The following is a 27,561-nucleotide window of genomic DNA, read 5'->3' as shown; positions in this document are numbered from 1 at the left end:
TCCTTTGAATTGCCGGTGTCTACAGTGGACCCAATTAAAATTACATGTTCTGCATTTAATAAAGTTCCGTGTTTTACAAAACGCGAGCTTTTCATATTGCAGTTTCAATATGATACACGCAAAATATATTGTTCTTGGACCATTGTCCAAAAACCTCACTCGCACAAAACGTCTGTAATTTTTTCAGCTATAGACAAAGCCAACCAAAGGTTCAAAGATAACTTTATACACATGAACTACTAACGAATGTGATAACGTTTGTTTTGTAGCTTGTAGGTAACCAATAAAAACTATTTTTTAACAAAATTGATTTTCATTATTCTGAAGTGATTAATGGTTAAATTCCTTCATATTCATATATCCATTAAGGTTCGGTGCTGCATTATTGACACTTTCGTCATTCGCAAAGCTTCGTTAGCCAAAGCTTCTGAAACTAAGGCAACCTTGTTCGGATGCTTCAACTTAAATTTGCCTCGAATTTAATTTGCATGCTGGCAAGATACGCCTCAATCTTTGTTTATCAACTTCGTTCAATATCTTTGTAGATCGGTCTGAATATTATCAAGAAGTTTTGTAATTTACGATCCAAAAATACGTCTTCGATAACGAAATAAACTTTACGTCTCTGCTTATGATATGATTTGGTATCTCTATTAGTAATAAATTCTCAAAATCACCAACAACTTTTATCCAACATTTAATAAACCCAGTATTCGGAAAAAGCAGACGTTGAATTATATTTCTTTTGTTTTTTATTTATAACTAAAACGGTATTTGCCAAATTTGTAGCAAAATATATCATTGAAAGAAGCGATATGTCAGTAATTATCCATAATTAGCTTTCTTCTTCCGGAAAATAAGATATGCTAAATAGAAAAATTAATATAATTTCTAAACTGTTTGAAGATGTAGCTTCCGTTTCAAGCGGCATTGAAGAACCTAAAAAACATAATAAAATAATTCGTCCCTAATTAATACAGGGCAATTAGCAGTAAACCTGGCGGATTCAGAGATTATCTTGCTAAAGCAATTTTGAGAAATTTCCAGATCAAAGATCCATTATCATATTATTACATTTGCTACAACTTTATTTCATGACATTAATAACTTCCCCTTTTCGATTTCACGGCCGTCATTTGAACAAATTTTGCGCCTAATGTTATATTGTGACAACCTAATTAATTTAAGCACGCATTCGCCTTAATGAGAGTTTGCTCTCATTAAATAGAGAGTTCACCCTGATTAGCTTCTAGAAAGTATATGAAGAGGAAGAATGCTGCCAAAAAGCGAGTCGAAAGTTATTTAGAATGATTAAAATGTACAAATAAATCCAATTAAGGTTTTGCTTCCATTTTCTTTAACACTTTCATTCTCGAGACCGTAACTAAAGTGGTAGAAATAAAAATAACGAATGCTTTTGCTTATTAATTTTAATTTGATATTATTTGCTAGAACTTGAAATTACGCATCAAATACGGCAAGTTAAACATTAAAATAAGACCTTTTGGGAAAACAGTACGTAAGAATCTGCACATAGGAATTTTCAGTATCGCAGTTTTGTCGCTTGGTCCAAAAAGGCAATTTTTTAAATGGGAAATCTGGTATATTTGTTCCACTTTTATCTTCGCTGTCACTTTTTATTAATTTTTGTAATATATTTCTCTAGCGGTTTTCGAAATACTAATTAACTTTCATATTTTTGGGCTGTAAAACTTTTCTATTGGTATACCTCAGATTCATGTTTGTGTTTTAATCCGCACACATAGATAAACAAATTCTTCAGAATTTCAATTAAATATCTTCCTCCATTTCAGTTTTTTTTTCTTTACTTTTTATACCACGATAATGAAACATTTGTTTGTCAAATGTAATGACAATTTTTTATAAATTCATCCATATTTTATTTCCACTTAAAAAATAAAGTGGAGAAAAAAATGGAACCGTATTCAGGTCATCTCATTCTTTTAATCTCCTTCAAGAAAATCAACGTTACCGCTATTTTTCGATACAAGCGGCAAAATTGTAATGCTGAAAATAGATGGGTAGAGGAATGTAAAAAGCATATATAACCAAATTTTCAGACCTTCAGACACCTTCTGTATATCCAGCAAACTAATGTCGAAAGCACACCTCTCATCAGACGTTAACAGCATAATAAAAAAAAACTACAGTTGTTGGAGCTTTAAGAAAATGTATTCTCTCTTATACAAAATGATTGAACCACACCTAAGAGAACGCATATTGATGATGATGTTGGCTATCTCATCAAAAAAATTAAGCGACAGCAGAATAAAGCCATCAAAGTCCTATCTTATCCAAGTACTCTCTGTTTTCCTGATAGACGAGTTGAAAATCTTGTCACAAAACATAAAAAGATTTCTATAACTAAAATGTTAGAGATCAGTGGACGTAATAAGAAAAACGTTCCATACAATCCCGAAGTATATGTATTTAAAATAAATTAGGATGTAAATATACTCAAGCGGCTATGACTTTGAAGTGTATTTATATAGTATGTAAAGTACGTAAATCTCCACACAATAACATTAAAATTTACACATGTGTTAGAATTATTATTAAATCTCTAAGGCCTCGGTTCCAGGCAGCTGATTGTTAAGTAAATAAAAATAAATACATTTGGGCTGTTTCGGTGGTGGTCCTATCAAATTTGTAATATGGTTTCAGGATATCTCATTATCTTTCGCTTGAAAAAGCCATTTCTTTAAAAAAATGTACAGGACGATCTGGGTGAATAAGAACTCTACCAGGTAATGTTTGTAAAATAATAAGTTTTAATAAAGCAAAGATCAACTAAGGTGACATAAATATTTCTGATGTAAAACAAAATGTATCTTCGACTCTTTGCAGTAAGAAGCGTTGAAACCGTTCATACAATCCCCAAGCCAGATCCAAAACATTCACAATGAGGATATAAATTTATTTTTACAGTATTTAATGTCGACACTCCCAATACAATTACTAGCATTTGGACACATTGGTTACAATTGTTATTAAATCTTAGGCGTCAATACCAGGCAACTGATTGTTAAGTAAATCAAAAAATATTTGGGCTGCTTCCATGTTGTTCCATGAAATTTGTAATATAGTTTTAGGATATCTCGTTAATCGTTAATGTTTGTAAAATAATAAGTTTTAATAAAGCCAACACTAACTAAAGTGACATTCATGTGTATGGAGTAGAACAAAATTTACCTTTGGTAAATTCCCAGCAGTATCGGACACGCAATTTCAATTTTATTATAAGCATTGGCGTTCCTGAATTAGCTTCTTTTTATTTTATGTCGCTTGTTAAGAATAATTTGTGCTCAAGGGATAACTTTTCCATTTCTCAAGTGTGCCGTCATCTGATCCCGAGGCAATTTTCTCGGAGCATTTTGAATTTAGTAAAAACGAAATTGTATGAGAGTTTTAATGAAGATAACATCGTCAATTTCTCGTATCTCCAACTTTTGACCAAAAGACGTTACTTACAATTCCATCGGATTCAAAAAAATGATATTTTTCTGGAAAATGTTTTATCGCGGCGCACAAAATTACTTGGTGGCAGTTGGTTTGTATCAATCACAAAGTTGCCCTTAATCTAATAATTCATTTATTTTTTGAAGTTTGATATACCGTAAAAATGTAAACCAAAGATGGAAGTCTACTAACAAGCTCTATAATATTTTTGTGAATATACAAATGTAGTTCTTATACCTGACACATCTTTTTACTAAGAGTTTTTGCTTATATCGTTTTTAATGGAGTTATCGAGGAAGCACGTAGTTGTGGGGCACTCTGTATAAGCATTTTTTGGAGATAGGTGAAAACAAAAGTGTTGAAGAAATATCTTGTTGGTGAAAGTATTGTAGAAAAATAAAAAATAATTTAAGAAAGAAAAATTAAGTTTTTTTTTCAAAGACACTTCCACAGGCTACTGTAATACTTTTTACAAAACTTCGGGATTCCTCCTGCGTCGAAATTGCTGACGTTTCATCAATCATCCTCGTGGCTTTCTTATAACGGTCAAATTTTTGAACAAACTTCGGGAACAGCTATGGGTTCTCCACTATCACCAGTCATCGCGAATATATTTATGGAAGCCTTTGAGAAGAAAGCTCTCGACACCTTTCATCTAAAACCAAAATTATAGAAACGCTACATCGATGATACTTTTGTTATTTGGTCTCATTTAAACTCTATACACCCTAACATACGTTTTACCATTCTTTGATATTCTGATCATTAGAAAATCAGACCTGACATTGGGTCATTGTGTTTACAGAAAATCTACGCACAAAGACCGATACCTTAATGCATGGTCACATCACCATCCGACCCAAAAATCATTGGTTATCAACTCTCTTTTTTACAGAGCCGTAAAACTATCTCAGTCCGAGTCACTGAAAACAGAATTAAAACACCTTACCTCTGCCCTTCTCTCTAATAATTTCCACATTAAAGACATTAAACTTTCCATCAAAGAATACATTTCACCACAACCTTCCAATATCCAGCAGACATTCAGAACATCACTGACCACATATCAAAAGTTCTAAAGAACTATAGCGTCAAAAATAAATTTACCACTTGTCCAAAAATTTGAGATTCCAGGAGTTTACAGCATTCCATGCATATGCGGCAAAGAATACATTGGAGAGACCGGACCGAAAATATCAACTATTAACGAACACGAAAGAGCCTTACGACTAAGACAAATAAACACATCAGCTGCTGCCGAACGCACTCATGAAACCGGACATAACATTTTATTCGATAAATCAGATAAAACTAGTTCTTCTACCAACGAAAAATCGGAGGGTCTATAGAAATCTACAAACAACCTAACAATCTTAACCGCGACTCAGGTCTCTACCTGTCACCAATTTGGGAATCAATAATCCGAAACCGTGTTTATGCCCCTCATTTAGCTCCGCCCCCCTCAAACAATATATAAGCAGAGTAAACAGAGTAAAATACGAGCCAGTTTCACTCAAGCTCTGAAGAAGCCAACAGGATGATTGACGAAACATCAGCAATTTCGACTCAGCAAAACGTATTAAAAATTAAGTTTGTTTTATCAACTCTCGCGTAAAATACTTCTAAAAGTCTGAGATATAAACAATCAAAATAATTAAACTGTAAGGACTATTGTAAAACACAAAATACTTTTAAAAAAATATACCCCCTTATCTGGTAAAAGTGTTAAGAATAATTTAAGAAAATTCTCCCAACATTTAGCCTTAGTTTATAAAATAAGCCTTTAAATACAAAAATTCCTGTTTAAATATCAGTCTTTTATACATAAACAAGCTTTTGCAAATTTTGATTAAATATGGTGGAATTGTTTGTTGTAGTTAATTGAGTGATGATTATATGAAATCGAGCTGCGTCTCCATAAACAACTAAATTGATTAATATAAAAATTCTTCGATTTCCCACTCCTGTAGGCCAAAAAAGAATAATATATAATCTAGATCTATCCAGCGACACCTTTACTGTATTGAAACTAAACAATTTCTGATTATTTTGCGTCAGGGAATGTCCCTTTTTATAATTAGAAAAACACTAAACCAAAGCAAAAATATTCAAGGTCATCAAACACTAACATTAAATTCAAGGATTTCTGGATTGAAGAGATAATTGTCCAAAATTTCCAAAAATCGTCACATAAGTGCGTATGTAAGCTGATAATCGGTTCTTATATTCTCACGATGTAACAATTTTCGAGATTCGAAGCAAACGTCTCGGTATTTTAGGTACGTGCCAAAACTTTCGGAAGTTACTCTCTCTCTGTATGCAGGTCTCGCCGTTACGATTACCGCCAAAACCTCGGCAATCTTTACTTGTGACAAATGCGAATCCACAAATATTCGCAGTGCGCCCGTAAACCGTAAGAAAGTTTTAGTGTACTAGCGAATTAATATCATGGTTCTATTCGGTATTCAAAATGGCTTATGCGTGCCGAATTGGTTACGACAGTTCTGGAAAAATCTATATTCGCGAATACGGAAACAGTTTGCAAACCTTTTGGTTAGTTTGTTAGTTATTTTGACGGGGCAAGGAAATCATTTTTCCTAATTCCGGATTTTCCTTAAACAATTGCAGTATTAAATTCTTTGAAAATAAAAAGTGATTATAATAATAACAAAATTTATTGTATTTCCTCATGTTATTTTTAGTTGTTATTAGTTTGATAAGCTTGGAGGTATTTGCCATCTTTCGTAATTTCAACTGAAGGAGGCAATAAAGAAAATTCATTCGTGGTATTGTTGATCAAACATGTTTTGTAATATTTGCAGCTAAAAACTTTTATACTTATGTCCTAAAATGCCTCCTTTCAGATATAGAGGTTGTTAAACTATTATGAAAAAAAACGACTTTCGTACATTTTTTAAAAATCCCTTCCAGATTTGGCTTTCTGACTTGGTATTACTGCAATTGAAAACCAAATTTTTAGCGTAGATTAACCTGTATTTGTTTCACCAGTAGCGTTCGTTAGACTGTTTTAATTAATTTAAATAATAAAAACAAGTGGTAATGGCTTATCGCAGTTTTGTTAATCAATTTAGATAACCAGAAAAACAAACAAAAATTGCCTCTCCAGTTTTTTCACAAAAAACGTTTTTGTTTTTTATGTGCACCTAATTAGCGTACCAATTTTTTTATTTATATTAATTAAAACGTTCTCACGAACGCCACTGGTTAAACAAAAACCAGTTTAACTATGCTATAAACTCGTTTTTATGTAACAATTATACCTACCAAGCTTGCAATCAAAATCTAGAAAGAGGTAGGGGCAAGTACATAAGATTTAGACAACTACAATCTAAAGAAAGTATATGTATCTCTCAAGCTTTTGCATCCACATCGTCATTTGTTAACAAAACAATTGACATTCGCTTATGGCATCAGAAAATACCTTCCCATCTCGCATAAGCTAAGGGATGCACGGTGGCTTGACATGGAGCAACGACGAAGACTTCACTCTCTTGTGTTTTTTCATAAGGTTAATATGTCGGAAACGCCTGCGTATTTGTCGAATCGTATCAAATATAGAACTGATATTCATAATCTAAATCTTAGATTTCGAGGTCTGATAACCCCACCACAAAACTCTAGCACATTGTTTAGAAGAAGCTTCTCCTACACTAAAAACTGAACATACAAAGATTTAAAAGGGGACTAAAGAAACTACTGCTTAGTGAAAAATAGATTCCCGTACCTCAATCTAATTCCTTCTTCTTAATCAAGTACATGGCGATTAGTATTAAAAAAAAAATCAGCTTTATATTTTGAAGTATCGCACTATGGTTGAAGCTGTTGTTTTTCTGTTATCGTTAAACTCGTCATTTCTCTCCCCAAAATTATAAAATTTAATAATTGAACTTTTTAATTCACTTGTAAAAAAAATCTCTCATCTGTGATATTAAGTTTTTTAGTTTTGGTTAGTTTAGATAAGATTTAGGGGCTGGGACTTGAATAAATTAATTGCTTGCCAGCTTCTTTTTGTATTATGTTATAAATATTGTTTGTGTGTGTGTTTCTTTACCTTTGAAGATGAAAATAAATGAATTATTAAAAAAAACATTTTTTTAGCAATATCTCAACATGTATCGCGAAAATGAAGTAGTTTAGGACATAAGTTTATATAGAGTTTTTACTTACCTTTTTCTGCTTTTTACAAAACTTCTGTATTCCTCCTGCGTCGGTTTATACTGAGTCCTGTACCTGCTTATATATTGTTTGAGCAGGGCGGAGCAAATAGATTTCTATAGGTTCTCAGATTTTTCGTTGGTAGAAGAACTGATTACATGCAAGAATTTTAGTTTTATTGAATAAAATTTTATGCCCGGTTTCATGAGTGTGTTCGGCAACAGCTGATGAGTTTATTTGTCTTAGTCGTAAGCCTGTTTCGTGTTGTTTGAGTCTAGTTGACATTTTTCGTCCCGTCTCTCAAATGTATTCTTTGTCGCTTATGCATGGAATACTGTAAACTCCTGGCATCTCAAATGGAATTTTGTCTTTGACGGACCGAAGATGTTGAGAGATTTTTGGACAAGTGGTAAGTCTGGTTTTGACGTTATACTTCCTTAGAACTTTTGATATGTGGTCAGTGATGTTTTGAATGTAAGGAAGGACCACAGTGGCAAGTGTAAGATTGCTTTCAGCCTCATTGCTATTGGAAGGTTGTGGTGAAGTGCATTTTTTGATGGAACGCTTAATATCTTTAATGTGGAAATTATTAGAGGGAAGAGCAGAGGTAAGGTGTTTTAATTCTGGGTTCAGTGACTCGGTCTGTGTGCGTAGATTTTCTGTAAACACAATGACCCAATGTTAGGTCTGATTTTCAATTGATAAGAATATCTAAGAATGGAAGGTTACTATTAGTTTCCAACTCAATGGTAAAACGTATTTTAGGGTGTATAGAGTTTAAATGCCTAAGAAAATCTACTAGGGTTTCTTGACTATGAGGCAAAATAACAAAAGTATCATCGACGTAGCGTTTCCATAATTTTGGTTTTAGATGAAAGGTGTCGAGGGCTTTGTTCTCAAAGGCTTCCATAAAAATATTCGCCATGACTGGTGAGTAGAGAAACCATGGTTGTTCCCGACGTTTGTTCAAAAATTTGACCGTTATAAGAAAAATATGTTTCCGACAACCATTTTTCAATTAAGATGAGAAGGTTTGGTTCCAGATTCTCGGACTTTAATATATTTGTAATAATGTCGAGAGTTTCTGGAATAGAAATTTTGGTAAAGAGGGATTCTACGTCGAATGTAATGTTTTTAATTGTATGGGGCTTTAATAAAGAAGCTGGATATTTTGCTAGAGAATATTTTGGAGAACCAATTATGCTGAAAATAGGTCGAAGGGGTAATCTTGATTTTTGAATCTTTGGGGAGTCCGTAGAGACCAGGAATTTTAGAGTCATGAGGGGTAACAGATTTTTTCACGGAGTCTGATAGAGAAGAATCCTTAATAACAGATTTAGAGTTGCGATCCATAGATGACGTAGGATCTTTTTTAAGTTGACGATATGATCCATCTGTAAGAATATCTTGAATCTTGATATTCATTTGTGTCCACGACTACCGTAGCATTTTCTTTATGTGCTTTTAGGATTACGATTTCTGGATTGGATTTTACAGATTTTAGGCAGATGCGTTCAGGTTTTGCAATATTGGATTTACGAGGTTTTGGTTTTTTAAGGATTATTGCCGTTTCAAATCGAATTTTATTAGCTGTTTGAGATGGCAGTTTGTTTAGGATGGACTCTACATTTGTAATGATTGAAACCTTTTGAAAGAACTAATTTTTCCGTTTCCGAAAGTTGGTGCGATGATACATTTATTACAGTGCTTGGTAGTTGAGAAGAGTTTGATGGTTTTCCTAGTATTGATGTTAGTTTTTCAAATTTCTGAATGTGATTTTGGGTAGTAGATAAATAAAAATTTAAAACTTTCTCATGAATCGTGTTTGAAAGCGTATCGAACTCGGATGGGGACAAAATAGAAGAAATTTCAAGGTGTAGAGACAGAAGAGCCTTATTGATTTGGTCTATTTCCTTACGGTTATGACGAATTCTTTCTCGAAGTAAAGCGAAACTAGATTTGCTCAGCAAAAACCGACGCAGGAGGAATCCAGAAGTTTTGTAAAAAATATGACAGTAGCCTGTGGAAGGTTCTTTGAAAAAAAAATTACCTTTTTTTGCTAAAAACGCTGTTAAACCTTCTCTACTATAATTCGGACCACCTTGGACAGACGTAACAGTACAATGATAACTTTAATTCCAGAAATTACTGTAGTGTTCTTAAACTCCCAATCAACTCTTCGAATAAAGGACCCTTCCTTTAGCTTTACGCGATACCAAACAATTCATCAACGTTCTCAGCAATTCTAAACTTCTAATTTGCATAAATCATAGAACTACTCTAATTGTGAATTTTAATTCTATAAGTGTAAAATGCTTACATTTTGAATATTCTCTCCTAACATCGTGCTCTTTCGTGCCCCGTCTCTTACGTCAAACTTTCTTGGGAATTAGGATGTTGCAGTTGGGTTGGGTGTAAAAGTTTGGAGAGTTCGCTTTAATTCCTGGAGTGTTTTAAAGTCAACGCAATTTAAGTTGGAAGTAATACTAATGGCTACTATTTGAATCTGAAAAACTTTTAAACTAACTAATTTACTTTAAAATTTAAGGTTGAAACTTGTTGCAATAATTTAACCTCGTGTAATTTTTGTTTCGTCAAGATATATTACATAATAAAATCTGCAATTTTGGGTGTTAAATTAAATGTATGGTTTTAGTCAACTTGTGTTTTTGTGTTAACGTTTTAATTTTAAGCGAATAATAAATATTACGATAAACAAGAATTTGCTAGCAACGAATGAAGCAAAAATAAATATTAAATTAGCAAATATTATGCGAAACTATTTGGTAAAAATTGTTCCCACACAATTATGACCTTAATCTTTTATTATTGTTCTGTAAAAAAATTAAACACACAAACACATGTGGCAAATAAGTTGTATTTACAACAATTTTTTTTAAATCGTGTATTATACCAATAATATTTCGGATGGGGACCACATGGCTAAAATATTTTTAATATGGTACTTTTAATGGTCGGTATTGTGGCAATTTATTTTCGACACACGTAGAGCTACAGTGTTGCCCATTTATCATGATACCTTATCTCATAATCTGTAAAGTATATCAAAAAACTTAGAGACAGTAGTTTTTTTATTTATATTATGCTCTTTTGGGTGTGTTTTTTTAGTATACAAGTAACAGCTTTTTATATTTTAAGAACACCATGTATATTAAGCATTTTCTGACATATTTTAAATTTTTTTGACGTTTGAATGTCGAAATATATTTATCGATTTCTCCGACTGAAAACCTTTGTCATATATTTGAAGTTAATTTAGAAGGGCACTGGTTTAGTGGTCTGTATTATTTATATTTAAACAATATGTTAAAACAGGGTGTTTCAAAAGTAACATTAAAAATTTTATTGAGAACGAAACACAATGGAAATAAAACAATGAAGCACTACAGAAACGTCACTATTTTGGCTTGCTGAGGTGAAGTGTCATTCCATATTTAACGGGCCACCCCGTAACTATATCTTACTATACAGAATTTGTTATAATCTCAATGGATAATAATTAAATAATAAAAACTGGACTTGAAACTGCACATCTGCTTGTTTTTATTATTTATTAAATCGGACCTAATCATAGTGACGTGCTAAAAAAATATTACGGTCACTTGCAATTTGTAAAATATAAAATAACTATAACAAATAACTATTGCTTATTTATTTGAATTTCCTGTAATCAGTAACAAATTGAAAAATTATAAAAATTCTGTTTAGGTAAATTTATTGACATACATAGTTAAGTTAACCTTTCAAAATTATACTTCAAATGTTAATGAAGCAAAATCAGAACAAATTTCCGTATTTAATAAATGATTCAAATTCAAAACAAAAAGCGTACAGAAATCCAACCAAATTATAGCAATATTTTTTTTGTTTTTCAGATTCTACAGCGACACACGTGTTTTGTTTGTTAATGTATTCTAGCTCTACCCTTTTTTAATTTATTTTTTTCCTATTCGCTGATATTATTCTGAGCTTCGGATATAATTTGCTAATCCTTAGCTGTGGAAAAATCCAGACCAAAATTCATAGTTCATCATATTCTATAAACAGAAACCTTGGCTTAAAAACGAATTAAATTTGTTTCAGATTTTTGAAAAACTTATATAGGTGGCGGCAAGTGATTTATAATGCTCCAGTTATACCACATTTATCATAACCTCTCTCTCGTTTCTCATTTTCGCATGAATTTCAGACATTTGGAGGTGACATACGAATGGACAAAAGTTGAAAATACACTTACTGCTCCTTGCTGAATATTTATGTCATGGTTAGTTAACCGGACGCATTTCTTAGCGCAAAATGCTTAACGGAAATATCTGGTACGATAAAGCGGTTTAAACAAAAACCTTGGATAAAATTTGGATTATTCAGTGGAAACGCTGGTTTTTAGATATGAGTCTTAATGGGTCTCCACTGATAATTCTCTGAATTAAAGAAATGCACTATAGACAGCAACCGTGGAGCAATATACGATTTTACATGTAAATTTATTTAAATTAATGTTTAACTCGGTTGGTATGCTTGTCTAGTATGTATAATGAACGATAAAATGTGTTAATATAAATTCTGCCACAATAGTAGGTTTGTATCACCAAATGAGAACTTCGTTTGCTAAGTCAAATATTCTTGTTTCACTACCTTAGCTAAAGGAAATAGATGAATGCAGATAGGCATATATAAACAATGGAACATAATTTGAGGAATTACGAAAGTCATGAGTTGCATGCTATTTGTATGAATAAAGCGAAGTGCCAAGTTCAATACTGAAGACGACTGTGAGGTATCTCACGTAAGGTATGTATAACCTGTAGCAGTAATTGAGAATTTTTCTAAATTTAAGAGAATTTTCAGATTGTTCACTTTTCAAATATGCAGGGTGGAACCCCTATATTTTATTGCGGTTTTGGATTTAGTGATAAAAATAAACGTAATATACAGGGTTTTATAATAAAAAAAGACTCGCGACATAGACTAAAAAATCACGAAAATTCATTAATTTGCTGATTTTTCATTAACAAATGACACAACTTTAAATATTTTCTAAATTGTGCAGCAATTAAATAGGTCTTTTTTGTTTTTAACACTAAATCCAAAAACGCAATTAAATATAGGCTGTTCTATTTAAAATTCTAAACTAACCGTCTAAAAATTTCCTAGAACACTTGCATTTTAAAATTTCTTGACAACCATTACGGGTTATGTGAGACATCCGGTGTATATAGTCCAACAATCTAAGACAAATGAATTCACCAGTTTCCATAAAATATTCCATTAGCCAAGATAGCAAATACACCTGCCGTACTTAACAAAGTTGAAAGCATGAAGAAATCTCAATTACGACATGATGTTAAAGCAGATATTTGTTTTAAAGTCGAACTCTTTCAAGTATCGCATAGTAGTTGCTTGAGTTTTAAAATGGTAAAACATACGATGTCCTCACGAGCCAAATGTTTGTCTTTCTTTAAATTACACTCAAGAATTACAAAAATATATATCTACTTATATATGCAATCTTTCATAGTATATCTATGTATGGTGTACCATTCTGTCACACGAAACATTCTGTTGTATAAGCTTAACTATCTTTTAAAATGTACTATTAAACGAGAATAAATAAAATCTTGAACAGATAATGTTCAAGAAACATGGTAAACTGTAGTGAACAGAATATAACTCACAGGTCAAATTAGAAGTTGCCTTGATAGTTTACTATATTTCAAATATTGTTTATATTTCTAGTTGGTATAATAAAATACAAACAAACGCATCTCAATTGACTAGATTTTGCGACATAATCCCCGAATCAGCTAAAATTCTGCTATTTTAAAAACTATCAAAATTATATTATTATGTTGAACTCCGACTGGAATCCTGCATATATATATATATATATATATATATATATATATATATATATATATATATATATATATATATATATATATATATATATATATATATATATATATATATATATATATATGTTGAACTCCGACTGGAATCCTGCAGACGATTCGCCAAAATCAGTGTTCGAAGTCATTGAAGATGCCAAGTGAGAATTTGGCGAAACGTCTGCAGGATTCCAGTCGGAGTTCAACAAGCGAACGGATGATATCGCGGAATATAGTGTCATCACATTTTTCCATCCGTGAATCAATACGTGAAAATTGGTATTTTATTTCATATATTATACAGAAGTTGTGAGTTCCGCAATGAAAACCCGAAACTCCATAAAAATACAGGCTGTTCTGTCAAAATTTCAATGTTAGTAGGTCAAAATTTGGAAGAAATTCAGCTTGAACCCTACAACTTTTTTTTTGGAATGAGAAGTGGACTTAAATGTCAAATCAAAGAATTTTTTTTTATCTTAGTTTTCAAGACATTAAGCCCCTAAATACACAACTTTTATCCTATCCAATTGACAAAATACTATTACTCTTTTTTAATAATTATTATAAAACTTCTCGACTGGAATTAATCACCTTCAACGCCATAAGAAGTGCATTATTTTTTAAGATAAATAGTTTCGTATCCGGCCACAGTGCTGTTGCAGGGTAATTTAGAAAAGTTTCAGTTTCGATACTCACCTCGTATTTCAGTTATTTTAAACGTATCGAATAGGTAAAAAGATGCCTTTTATTGCTGAAAAAAATTAAGTCGAATATTGTACAGCCGTTAAAACGGAGTTTATATGCGCATTATTTTTTTACAGACTCCATCGATTTAGACCTGGGGGACGAATCAGACAATCTAAACGAGCTCGGGGTGTCGTTTTCTCCCTTGGAAAGTCCCCCGGTTCACTTCGCGACTGAGAATAACAGCGTTGTGATGGCTCAAACGGGGTCGACTGCTCTGATTCCATGTGTCATCAATAATATTGGGGACGGAATGGTAAGTAAATGGAAAGAAGCATCCATGCGCGACCTGGAAAATAATATGCAGCGTAGGCAAATAAAGTTAAATGTCAAAGATTAGAATATTCAACTCTAATAATAATAACGTTTGTGTTCGAAAAATCAACACTACAATAGTACAATACACAGGTAACGAAAGATAACATTAAGTTGTCGATCAGTGGCAAATATCCACTATTTTGTTTTTAAATTAAATTATTTAGAATTTTGAGTTTCTTGTATATACGAGGTGTGTTCAAAAGGTAAGGTGACTTTTAAGTTTTATCGAAAAGTATTTATTTACTAAAATTAATTTTGTCCCCTTCAAAGTAATCCCCTCCAGATATAATACACTTGTGCCAACGTTTTTTCCAAATCCACGACGCACTTCCGGTAAGCACTTTCTGATATAGCCTTGAATTGGTCCAGCCTTCCTTCCATGGGTTTCTTGAGTTTTGGCAACAGGAAAATGTCGCCGGGGGCCATATCCAGTTAATATGGTGGTTTTGTTTTTTGCCAAAAAGTAAGACACAAGCAACGAAGAGGGAACAAAATCGTGATCCAAAATCCATGAGTTGTTTTACCACATTTCCGTTTTCTTCGTATTGCTTCTCGCAAACTGCGCCTAATATCAAGGTAATACTCTATTGACCGTACGACCTTGTGGTAACAACTCTTGTACAACGCCACGATAATAAAAAAAAAACAGTAACCAAAACCTTGAGATTGGCGATTCTGGGTTCTTCCAGTGGGACGACTGGGATTTGGTTTCATAACCATATACCCATGATTCGTAACCACTTATGAACTTTTTGGATTATCATTGACGTCGTTTAATAGCTCTTTAGCGATGCTCCTTCGTTGGCCTTTTCTTCAAAATTACGCAGTTTCAGAACAAATTTTACTGCTACACGTTTCACGCCCAAAACTTCGGTAAAATTGCATGAGTCAATATTGATGCCGACTTCTTCACCCACTTCTCTAGTATTGTTTCGACGTTTTTTCAATACCATTTGTTTCACTTCTTCAAGGCTTTCATCAGTTATTGACGTGCTAGTGCGTCCAGAGCGAGGTTCGGCATCGAAGTCTTCTCTTGGAACAGCTTGTACCACTTATAACCTTTTTTTTTTGCTCAAAGTAGATCCACCATATGCCGTCATCAAAATTTCAAGTGTTTTGTAGCACTGTATTCCATTTTTTTTTGCTCAAAATTTTATCCAACTTCTTTGTGGCTGAAACTGTGAACATATGTTAGGAATATGTGTACCAATATAACAAAAAAAATCAAACATCGAATGTACGTAGCCTGCTCAATTACAAAAGTCACCTTTCATTTTGAACACACCTCTTATGTTTGTAGCATGGATGCAGACAGCTGACGTAAATCCAAGAGGCCACCCTCCTAAAACAGCAAATTTTTTTGAGTATAATTTTGATTTGCGAAATATTACTTATGTAAACCATTTTTGTAGAATCTTAAGATTTTTAACATAGTTTTCCGAAACTCCACCCTAGCCCACTATGCCGTATGATATGTGCGTTTCTATTAAGGACGTATCCACAGTTTTTGTTGGATTGTTAAGAAGTCTCTTGAGTAATAAAATTTAAAGAGTAACCCTCTAAGCTTATAAACTACATTGGCGAAGTGTAAATCCTATGTAAGACAGCTGTCTATAGTAATACCGAAATATTTTATAGATTACCTTTCAGGAATAGTAATATTATCATTTACTGTTAAGTTGCCTAAATTTGGCAGATGATTTTTAATGATGAGAAATTCATATATTTGGTTTTATCAAAATTTAGAGTCAGATATCCTTTACAATCAAAAGTTTGAATTCTTTGTTTTTTGTTGAAACACATCATTTATATACAAGGTAAATAAAATTTAATCTTATTAATATTGACGCACCGTCCCCTAATAAATATTTTTTTAGTAAATTAAAAAAATTTCCTCTGAAGCCGTATTTTTATAATTTCCCAAGTAACTTAGTATGGGAAACTGTGTCTGTCGAATGCGTTGGACAAATCCACAAAAAGGCACATATATGCGAGGATGACTTCGATCGCATCGAAAATATTTGATGTTAAAAATCTGATAGCATCTTGCTTAGGCCGATTCATCCTCGTCATCATTTGGGCTTTTATAAGACTCTCCAATATTTTAGTACAGGCTGATAGCATTGATATTGGGCTATAATTACGGATTTTATCTCTGTTTCCGCTTTTGTATAAATTTTCATAATATCGTTTTTGAGATACTTTGGAAAACACTCCTGCTGAAAGCTCTTATTTATTATATATTTATTATATTATATATTTTGCTTTTTTCAAGTAAATAATGGTTTTTAGTTTCAAATGGGATTTTGTTTAATTAAAGATTAATATTTTAAATGTTTTGCAGTGCTTATCAGCCTGCAACTTATTTTGTTTTTTTATTGCCTTGTTATTACTTAATGCTATTTGTCTTACTAATACTAAGGCTGCTGTTTTTAGAAACCAGTCAGGAGAAACATAATCGTTTCTCCATATTTACTCCAATTTCACAGAAAATCGTGCCTATTGTATTTACTATTGCCAATAGCCAAGTAATTTAATTATTTTAGCAAAAATAACTTTAGTTCGTTAGTTTATTTAGCTAACAGGATGATTGGCGAAACGTCAGCAATTTCGACTCAACAAAAACCGATGCAGCAAGAATCCCGAAGTTTTGTAAAAAGTATTACATTTGCCTGTGGAAGTTACTTTGAAAAATGCTAATATGAACTTTTCCAACTAATTGACATTAAACAGATTAGACAGGTATAGATGTAATATGATTCAAATTATGTAAATAAACGAATATACAGCATTTTGCAATATTTTGTTTATTGCAGTGTATATAAGTTAATGTGGGTTATTTCTAATATTTGGAGCTGCAACGACGAAATAGGAGCTGAGAAATATTGCTAGTAAGAAAATGCCAGACAATGCATCTCTCATTTGTCACATTCGCAAGACAGTAATATCAAAAGTGTGAAAACCATCAATGTTTTAACAGTCGATGATTGTATTAGTGACCTTATGACACATTTTCAATAATATTTCTTACAAAACTTCTGGATTCCTCTTGCGTCGGTTTTTGTTGAGTCGAACTTGCTAACGTTTCGTCAATCATCATGTTGGCTTCTTCAGAGCTTGACTGAAAATGGCTCGCATTTTGCTCTGTACTTGCTTTAATATTGTTTAAGGGGGCGGAGCTAAATGAGGGGCATAAACACCGTCTCGGATGACTGATTCCCATATTGGTGACAGGTAAAAACCTGAGTCGCGGTTAAGATTGTTAAGTTGTTTATAGATTTCTATAGATTCAAGGATTTTTCCTTGGTGGAAGAATTGATTACTTGCAAAAATGATGACTTTATTTATCTTAGTCTTAAAGCATGTTCTTTGGGTTCAGTGACTCGGGCTGAAATAGTTGAACCACTCTGTAAACAAGAGAGTTAATAAACGATGATTTTTGGGCCGGATGGTGATGTGACAATGTGACAATGGTATCGGTCTGTGTGCGTAGGTTTTCTGTAAACACGATGAGCCAATGTTAGATCTGATTTTCTATAAGAATATCTAAGAATGGGAAGTTATTAACATTTTCTAATTTAATGGTAAAACGTATGTTATGCTATATAGACTTGAAATGTCTAAGAAAATCTACTAGGGATTCATGACCATGAGGCCAAATAACAAAAGTATCTTTGAGCTGGCGTTTTCACAATTTTGGTTTTTAGGTGGTGTCGAGAGCTTTCTTTTCAAAGGTTTCCATAAATATATTCGCGATGACTAGTAATAGTGGACAACTCAATTTGACGGTTATTATTATTATGATTATAAATTGCAATAACTTCCTTGGTGTTTCCTTCATGTTTGAGCTAGGCTCGGGCTGGTGGAGAGAAATTTCACTCTTTTCCACTTGATCATCTTTTTTTTTCTTTTCATAGTTCTGCCCTCTTCTGAAACTTGCGCGTTATATGGCATGTCTCAAGAATTACGCATTTTTACATGATTTCGTACAATCGTGTTGATAAGTTTAGTTTATCGATATTTTCCTTTTCCTGAAATTCTTATAGGGATTATCTCGACTTTTTAAGTTTCCAGACATTTTTGATCTCTCTTGCCAGGTTCTCATGCTTTGTAATTTTTTCGAACTGCGTTTTAGAAACGTTGTCACTAAGTGGGCATGCCACATCCTGACACGATGTCAGGTTGGTTGAAATCTACAGTCTATCGGTGGTTATCGACCGGTCCCAATAGAGTAGGTGGGTGTTGGATTCCAGTACAGGTTTTGGTGAGCATTGATAATAGGGCGGGGGGTTATAGAGGAGGCCATATTTTTTTGCTAGTTCTATGCGGACAATTTTTGCAACTTGGTTGTGGCGGCCAAGGTATGCCGTGTTGGATAGCGCTGGGCAGCCCGCAGTTCAATTGTTTCTCTAAGCTTACCACATTTTCGGCATATTATTATATATTATATTATATATTATTGTTATCTTACGTTCTCAGATTTTTTTTATTACATCTCCATGAATGCGGGATGAAAACGGTGTTAATGAAAACAATATTCATTTATATATTTCGCAATGTATCAATAACCATCTGTATAATTTAAACGATATCATTTTCATTTGTGCCAGAAAACCCTAACACCTCGATTTATGGATAGCAAAACGTAATTCCGGTATTTTTCTCTGTCCGACCAAATACACAGTTTTAAACCGAATTCATTACTGCGAAATTTACATTTAAATTAAAATGGTAATTCGCTATATGAACCAACGGTTTAAATAGAAAAATGTTTTTTAATAAAGACTAAATATGGTGTTATTTACGTCGTTCGTTCAAGGTGTCACTAACGGTATTGTTTTGGTAACGTATGTTGCCTGTTCGCGATTAAATATTTAATTAACCACATTCCGTTTTAGTTTTGGATTTTTAAATAACTTTCGACAAAACATATGTAGATACATTAGCAACGGCATGTGTAGCGGTGTTGTTGAGAGGTGGTGAGCTCGTTGCATTTGGGGAATGTAACTAGTTACCTGACAAATGCACGAGGATGCCTCGGTCAAGCTGTCGAATGGACTTTTGTCAAAAGTGAGCAAAAATTGCTTTTCTTGGATCGTAGGGATAATCATTATGGAAATAAGTTTATTAAAAACATACGTGCAAATCTGGTGGCTCTCAAGTCTCAACTGTTTTAAAGTGCGATCATTGAAAAGAGGAAAGATAAAAGTATTCTTAATTCACTAGAGATGGTCCAAATAGAAACATATTTATCCATGAGGATTGTAGTAGAAACACTAGACACTTCTTTCGCGAGACTAGAGAGTTAAGAAGTAAAGACTGTAGTTATGAGTTGTCCCACTGTGAGAATGTCTTTTGCAAAAAAAAAAAGACAAAGTTATTATGAGATTCATTAATGATATGACCATAATTTAAATAAAGTTAAACGCCAATGTTAGAATATTTCCTGGAAATGGAATTTGAAACATTGGATAACAATTAAAGTTGGTTATCAAAAAGTTACGACAGAGACTGATTTAATTACGAAATTCCTAAAAAAAAATTATATATTGGATCTAAATTTTAGAGGTGATGGAATTTGGAGATTCTTTGGGACTATAATATTTTACGAGAATGTTATAATATATATATTCAAATGGTAACTTCAATATCTTCGATTTTATTTTGTATTATAACCATGGAATCTTTAACTCTTTTGATTGCGTACTTATTTATACTTCTTCATTGGACACCGTTTCCAAAGCTAAAAACTAGTGGAATAAATATATCTAATTAAATTGTAAACTTCGATAAAAATGCACAGTTTTAGCCTACACATTATGTTATCACTCACTCCTCAAACCTTCTAAAGGTTATGGACATATATTTTGCTAATAAATCAGCTAGATACATGGAAAGTTTCCTTGGAGATATTAATTTATCACGACCTCATGTTTAGATCATGGGTTTCTAAAAACTAATGTTGTAATAATGTAATCACAGACCATCTGCCAATCTTTACAAATTTTTCTTATAGAGTTAATTTTCACTTTAGTAGAACCAATTAAGGAGACTAATGTTATAAAATACTTGGAAATGAGGGTTGGTAAAATCCTTATATTGGATAATCATGTCGTGTACTTAGCCTAAAAAATCAGATCTTTATTGCATACATTTTATACAAGAATTTCTTTTTAAATCAACTGGTACATTTATTTATAAAGCATTAGTTGAACCACTACTATGCTAGGGGATTCGAATGTGTGGGAACGAACAATGTTCATCTTCAACCTCAAAAAGTAATGCAAAACGCTATAGTTAAAATTGTGCTTAAAAGAACTAAACTTTACTCTACTGCTTTACCTTATAATTTATTTGGGGAGGGGGGGGAATTATATAATCTGCTTCCTGTACGTGTAAGGAAAATTAAAAGAAAAAGATATTTTCTTTTTTTATTTTTATTAACATTGAATTATTGTAGTTTTGTAATGTGACAAACTAGGTTATGTTGGGTTTTGAACCATACCTAAACGTAGGTGTCTAGGTCAGACAGTCACTACCATTGTAATACTGAAATATAGTAATTTTGTAATAATAAAGTATAATAAGAATAATAATAAAGTATATCTGTAGGTGTCTAGGTCAGACAGTCACTGCCATTATAATACTGAAATATAGTAATTTTGTAATAATGAAGTATAATAAGAATAATAATAATGTATATCTGTAGGTGTCTAGGTCAGACAGTCACTGCCATTGTAATACTGAAATATAGTAATTTTGTAATAATGAAGTATAATAAGAATAATAATAATGTATATCTGTAGGTGTCTAGGTCAGACAGTCACTGCCATTGTAATACTGAAATATAGTAATTTTGTAATAATGAAGTATAATAAGAATAATAATAATGTATATCTGTAGGTGTCTAGGTCAGACAGTCACTGCCATTGTAATACTGAAATATAGTAATTTTGTAATAATGAAGTATAATAAGAATAATAATAATGTATATCTGTAGGTGTCTAGGTCAGACAGTCACTGCAATTGTAATACTGAAATATAGTAATTTTGTAATAATAAAGTATAATAAGAATAATAATAAAGTATATCTGTAGGTGTCTAGGTCAGACAGTCACTGCCATTATAATACTGAAATATAGTAATTTTGTAATAATGAAGTATAATAAGAATAATAATAATGTATATCTGTAGGTGTCTAGGTCAGACAGTCACTGCCATTGTAATACTGAAATATAGTAATTTTGTAATAATGAAGTATAATAAGAATAATAATAATGTATATTTGTAGGTGTCTAGGTCAGACAGTCACTGCCATTGTAATACTGAAATATAGTAATTTTGTAATAATGAAGTATAATAAGAATAATAATAAAGTATATCTGTAGGTGTCTAGGTCAGACAGTCACTGCCATTGTAATACTGAAATATAGTAATTTTGTAATAATGAAGTATAATAAGAATAATAATAAAGTATATCTGTAGGTGTCTAGGTCAGACAGTCACTGCCATTGTAATACTGAAATATAGTAATTTTGTAATAATGAAGTATAATAAGAATAATAATAAAGTATATCTGTAGGTGTCTAGGTCAGACAGTCACTGCCATTGTAATACTGAAATAGAGTAATTTTGTAATAATGAAGTATAATAAGAATAATAATAAAGTATATCTGTTTGCTTCCTATATTCGTACTGAAACAAAGAATTGGAACCGACTCCCGCATTCTGTGGAGTTTACTAATATTTTTATCCAAAACTGCTATAATATATTTTGACACTGCCTCACTGAACAAATGAAAATTATTTCTAGCCCAATTGTAATTTTTTAGGGAAGTTGACATTCGGATCATAAAAAACTGCATATTGTCTTAATTCTTCTGGAAGGGCAACATCGATTTGAAGATATAATTTCCCTTTCCGGCTCTATCGCCTCCCATTACTTTTATTATTAAAATATGTCTCTTTCTCGTAAGTCGGCCTCGCCTGCTAACAATATCATTGTAAATAACAATATTCTCATAGCTTCTAACTGTAAACTAAATACCGTGCTTGTTCTATGACTACACTAGAGCATTTCTTAGCGCAGTTCATTCAGTTTTGTCCTTAAAGCTTAAGTATCTTGAGAACGACATTAACATATTTGCAGCAATTGATAAGGAAATTGTCCATAGTTCTATACAGCCTATTTCGCACCTTTCTTAAACTTCTTCAATTCTCATCATCATCTTCGTCGCCCTTTAAATCAATCCATATCCCAAAAAAAATCGAAATAGTACTAAGACAAAAATGTTGGTCATTGGAATCCACAGAACTTAATAAATCCTAAATCACAAAGATTTTAATTTTTGCATTAATAATTTCCATTTAAAATTATTTCGATTTTACTTCAAAAATCCTATGCTAAACCTAAAAAGTAGTAAAAAGTAGTTTTTGACCTGCACTTACAGCTCAAATGCTAGTCGACTTAATGGAATATTCATGAAGGGTTTAAAGTTAAGATTAGGTGATTACAGATTCGCCAAATTTTACCGTTTTTTACTCTGTTGTAGTGAATGCTTCTATCTTTTTACTTTCTTTTTGTAATAGTCATATATCTTTGGTATTTTCTTTTATACTTTTTATGTTAATCTTTCAATGAAATGGTTATATTTACATTTACCTTTACACTTTTTTAATAGTTTATGTATTTCTGTTTGAACAGATATAAAGGTACCTTGTTATTATTATCATTATTATTATTGACAGTTAAAAATTTATTTCTGTTGCATTTAATCTTAAATGTACTATTAGTGGCCTTCCATAATTTTGTTGTGGTTATTACTTCGATCCCAACTGGCAATCTAGTAGGTAGTAATCTTAACAATCGTTTTGGTACTTCTTTATTTAATGCTTGAGTAACAATATGCAAAGAGAGTATTTTTTGATGACTAAAACAAATTTTCATTGCTTTTATAGGAACTTATAGTTAAACAACACCAAAGGTTCGGTTTTTCGAGAGTATAAAGTTGTTGGCACGCAAATTCTAAGCAAACAGTCAATGTGAATAATAATTTCAAAGGCAACTACGAATACGAACAAATTCGTTTGACATTACACAATTCTTTCCGCAATGATAAAACTTAATTTTTCTCCTAAATCTTTTTTTTTACTTACTTAAAACTTGTGCTGATTTAAATATTTCATGAAATCACTACGCGATGCACGTATATAGAAGAAAGCGGCTTGATATTGGATTTTATATGATAAGAAACACCCTGGAATTCTTTTGTGAACGAACTCTCTGGAGAAGAAAATTATTTTACCCCCAGCACACTTGCTTTAAGGTGCCTAGACTTTTAGTGATATCTGAAATGAACTACTATTCTCTAATTGAATGAATAATTTATTTAGCGCGAGTGTTGTGGCTGGAAAAATTATTCTTCGGAATCGGCCCCAGCGTTAAATTGATAAATAAGTGCTTTTACTACCTTATCGTCGCTTTGCGGCAAAGTTTGCAAGAACGAGTGAAAAAGTTTCATCTTATCTGAAAACGTGTAATCAATTTTGATGAGCTTGGAACCGACATTATCAAAATAACATCATGATTGTCAAAGCGAAATGATGGGTCGTAATGAATCGCGTCACGTTATCAGTTGAAGGATTTCCATCAATAACACGCAACAAAATGGATACGCCAACTTTCTGGTCCACGAGCTAAACTCGTTGCCTTTGAAATAGTGTGATTAATGTTTATTTTTTTTACTAATTAGCAACTATACAGCGATAATGATTTATTTACGGGCATGGGGATAAAAAATCTTAGTGGGGGAATAATTCATGCTGTTTTATGGAGTCAACAACAACGCTCAGCAATATAGCGATTCGATATAGATATAAAGATAAACAAAAACGTTTCTCGATAGTTTCCAAGCGCGATTATTCATTACATAAAATCTTCTTGCTAATATAAATGAAATGAAATACCAACTGTTATTATTATTATAAATATCTTTTACTAATTTAAATTACAATAAAATTAAAAATTTTATATCCCAAAAGCCATTTTGAATTGAATTGAATTCAATATCGGTTTAATGACGGGACACTTGACTATTTATATGGTTTTATAAACATCTAGTAATCTTATTAATTAGATTTAGCATAGCACGATTAGCATCAACTGGTCCGAGTCAGACTGAACATTTAGTTTTAATAATTTCCTTTTTAGCAGTAACCTATTTCTAATAATAACCGCGAAAGGCCGTATAACTGCAGGAAGTATAATTCAATTCAATTGCAAATCGCCGCTTCCCTATTTTCAGTTTTAAACTGTTAATTGTCTTTATGAATTAGGATTACCCGTCAAAATGCGATTGGTGGCAGGTGTGGGGTTCGCCTTTGCATCTTGCTGCGTATCATATTTGTACCACTCAGTATTAGTTCGTCCATGTTTCTTATTTCTATTTTTTATTGGTAACTTACAAGGTGTTTTATCTTTTTAACGATATTGGAGATTGACTAACCACTTTCACAAACATTTTCATTTTTATGTGTTTTATCTATCCTTAAATATTAAGAATTCAAGAAACAAAAGGAAATGGGGAATAAAGTTTGAAAGTTATTTATTTCCCTATTTACATGATAAGACATTATGTTTTAAAATTATTAATCCAAAAGCCAAGACATGTGGGACAGTGTGAATGGTGGCAGATGTGGGATTAATTTCTGCGGTGCCCATTTAAATCAACTAATTATACCCATAAAGACTATTCAATACTGCTTTTTTACTATACTAAAAAATATATATTTGTTACCCATAAATCAAATTTATGCGCTTTTGGATCAGACATTATTTGTTTCCGAATTTATAAATATTACCGGCGTTATCATTAATTTCATAGTAACAATGTATATCCAGTACATAAACAATTATTTCGCGAACTTAGCTTTTTCATAAGAAATGGTGCTTCTTCTTTCCAGTAACGGCACTCGGCGAGCCGAGATCAATTCTAAATGCGTTGGTTGTTCTTTGTTTTCTGTTTCGCAAATTTCGCATTTAATTATACTAATTATTAATATAGAAAGTGCAAAAGTATTAACATTGACATTACATCATTCTTTCCGCGATTATAAAATTTAATTTTTCTCCTAATGTTTGTATTGTATTCTTGTGCATTTTTCATCACTGAGGAAATTGTTTATTTTCTAAATTACCCGTTTTTTGTAATTGCTGAATAAAGTGCAAAACAAGGGCATCAAAACTTCTATTTAATGGTTGCTATAGTTCGACTGTTCAGACATGTACATATTGAATTTCCCTTAGAACAAATTTTTGATATTGTGTTGCGTGTACAACAAATATATACGATTAGACATTTTTTTGGTTTCTAATTTATTTCCACGTTCTTTTAGGTCATTGAAAAAATCATATACAAACAAATCGTCCACATCCGTGTCCTCACAATAAACCAACTTAATGTGCCTTACTTGAACCAACTATATACACCTGCGGTTTACAATCATCCGAGTGTATATATATCGAGTAAATTGAACAATTTGGACATAATGTACTCGCAGCATAAACGTACCTCACCTGTTAATTACGCTTCATAGACTGGTGCATTAATGTCGTATATACTGGCGTATCTCCGGTTATTTTTAATAGCATCTTACTTATCAATATCAATTCAGGATTGAGTTACTGTTACATCAAATCGTTTTTTTTTAATTTTTCCTCTTTTTATAGTTGTTATTACAGTTCCGGAATTTTTTTTTTAATGTAAATACAAGTACATTCTTCAGCCCACTATCTAAAATCGGAAAAATATTTGTGAACGTAAAAATTGAGTCAAACATTGATATTATGATTAGAATGAACATCGTCTGTAAAAAATGCTTCTTTTCAATTATTAATCGAATTATCTATGACCCATTATATTTTCTTTATATCCCTTTTGTAGATTACAGAAATCATAATTAAGAAATAATAAGGGGTGTTTTTTTTTTCGATGTATAGAACTTTAAGTTGCAATACAACAACGATTCGATTGAGATAATAATAAGATAATCTTGTGGCATTACATTTTAAATATGATTGCTGGCATGGTCAAGCGTTTGTGGCTTATGCGCATAGACTAATGACTTTACATAGTCCCACAGAAAGTAATCTACCGGTGTTAAATCATAAGATCTTGGAGGCCAATTCACAGGTCCAAAACGTGAAATTAGGCGGTCACCAAACATGGCTTTCAATAAATCGATTGTGGCATGAACTGTGTGACATGTTGCGCCATCTTGTTGAAACCACATCTCCTGGACATCATGGTTATTCAATTCAGGAATGAAAGAGTTAGTAATCATAGCTCTATACCGATCACCATTAACTTTAACGTTCTGGCCATCATCGTTTTCGAAGGAGTACGGACCAAGCAGTCAGTTTTTCTGGATGTAACGGTGTTTCGACTTACATTTGAGGATTAGCTCCGCTCCAAATGCGGCAGTTTTGTTTGTTGACGTAGCCATTCAACCAGAAGTGCGCTTCATCGCTAAACAAAATTCGCTTATGAAAATCGGGAACAACGGCAATCTCGTTTTGGGCCCATTCGACGAATCTACGCCTTACTTGATGATCGTTTGGCTTCAATTCTTGCACGAGTTGGATTTTGCAAGCACGTAAACCAAGATCCTTCCGCAAAATCTTCCATAAAATGGATGTGCTCGATGGCGGATGAACTCATTCGGGTCTTCCTCAATGCTACGCTCTACAGCAGCAATAGCTTCCTCTGTAGGCACCGTACGGTGTCTGTGGGGATGCGAGTTATCAATAAGAGTAAACGTGGTGCGAAAACGTTCCATGGTTAATCGAATTAACTGCTCTGATGGACGATTTTGTCGACGATAAAATGGACGTAGTGCGCGATACGTATTCCGCACAAAACCATTATTTTCGAAA

General features: G+C 32.4%; 1 protein-coding gene across 2 annotated transcripts in view; it reads left to right on the top strand.

The window, feature by feature from the left end:
* LOC132699489 (limbic system-associated membrane protein-like) overlaps window positions 1-27,561 on the top strand; it is a 410,528-nt gene that overhangs the window by 274,692 nt on the left and 108,275 nt on the right. For both annotated transcript variants that reach the window (XM_060666249.1, XM_060666242.1), the window contains exon 3: window positions 14,387-14,565. In XM_060666249.1, the coding sequence (XP_060522232.1) occupies window positions 14,387-14,565 (179 nt within the window). The remainder of the gene's footprint in view (window positions 1-14,386; window positions 14,566-27,561) is intronic.

This window comes from Cylas formicarius, unplaced genomic scaffold, assembly GCF_029955315.1.
Source record: "Cylas formicarius isolate icCylForm1 unplaced genomic scaffold, icCylForm1.1 PGA_scaffold_10__41_contigs__length_53128322, whole genome shotgun sequence".
Lineage (NCBI taxonomy): Eukaryota > Metazoa > Arthropoda > Insecta > Coleoptera > Brentidae > Cylas > Cylas formicarius.
Note: the sequence above shows the minus strand (reverse complement) of the source record. Positions and strands in the feature narration are given on the sequence as shown.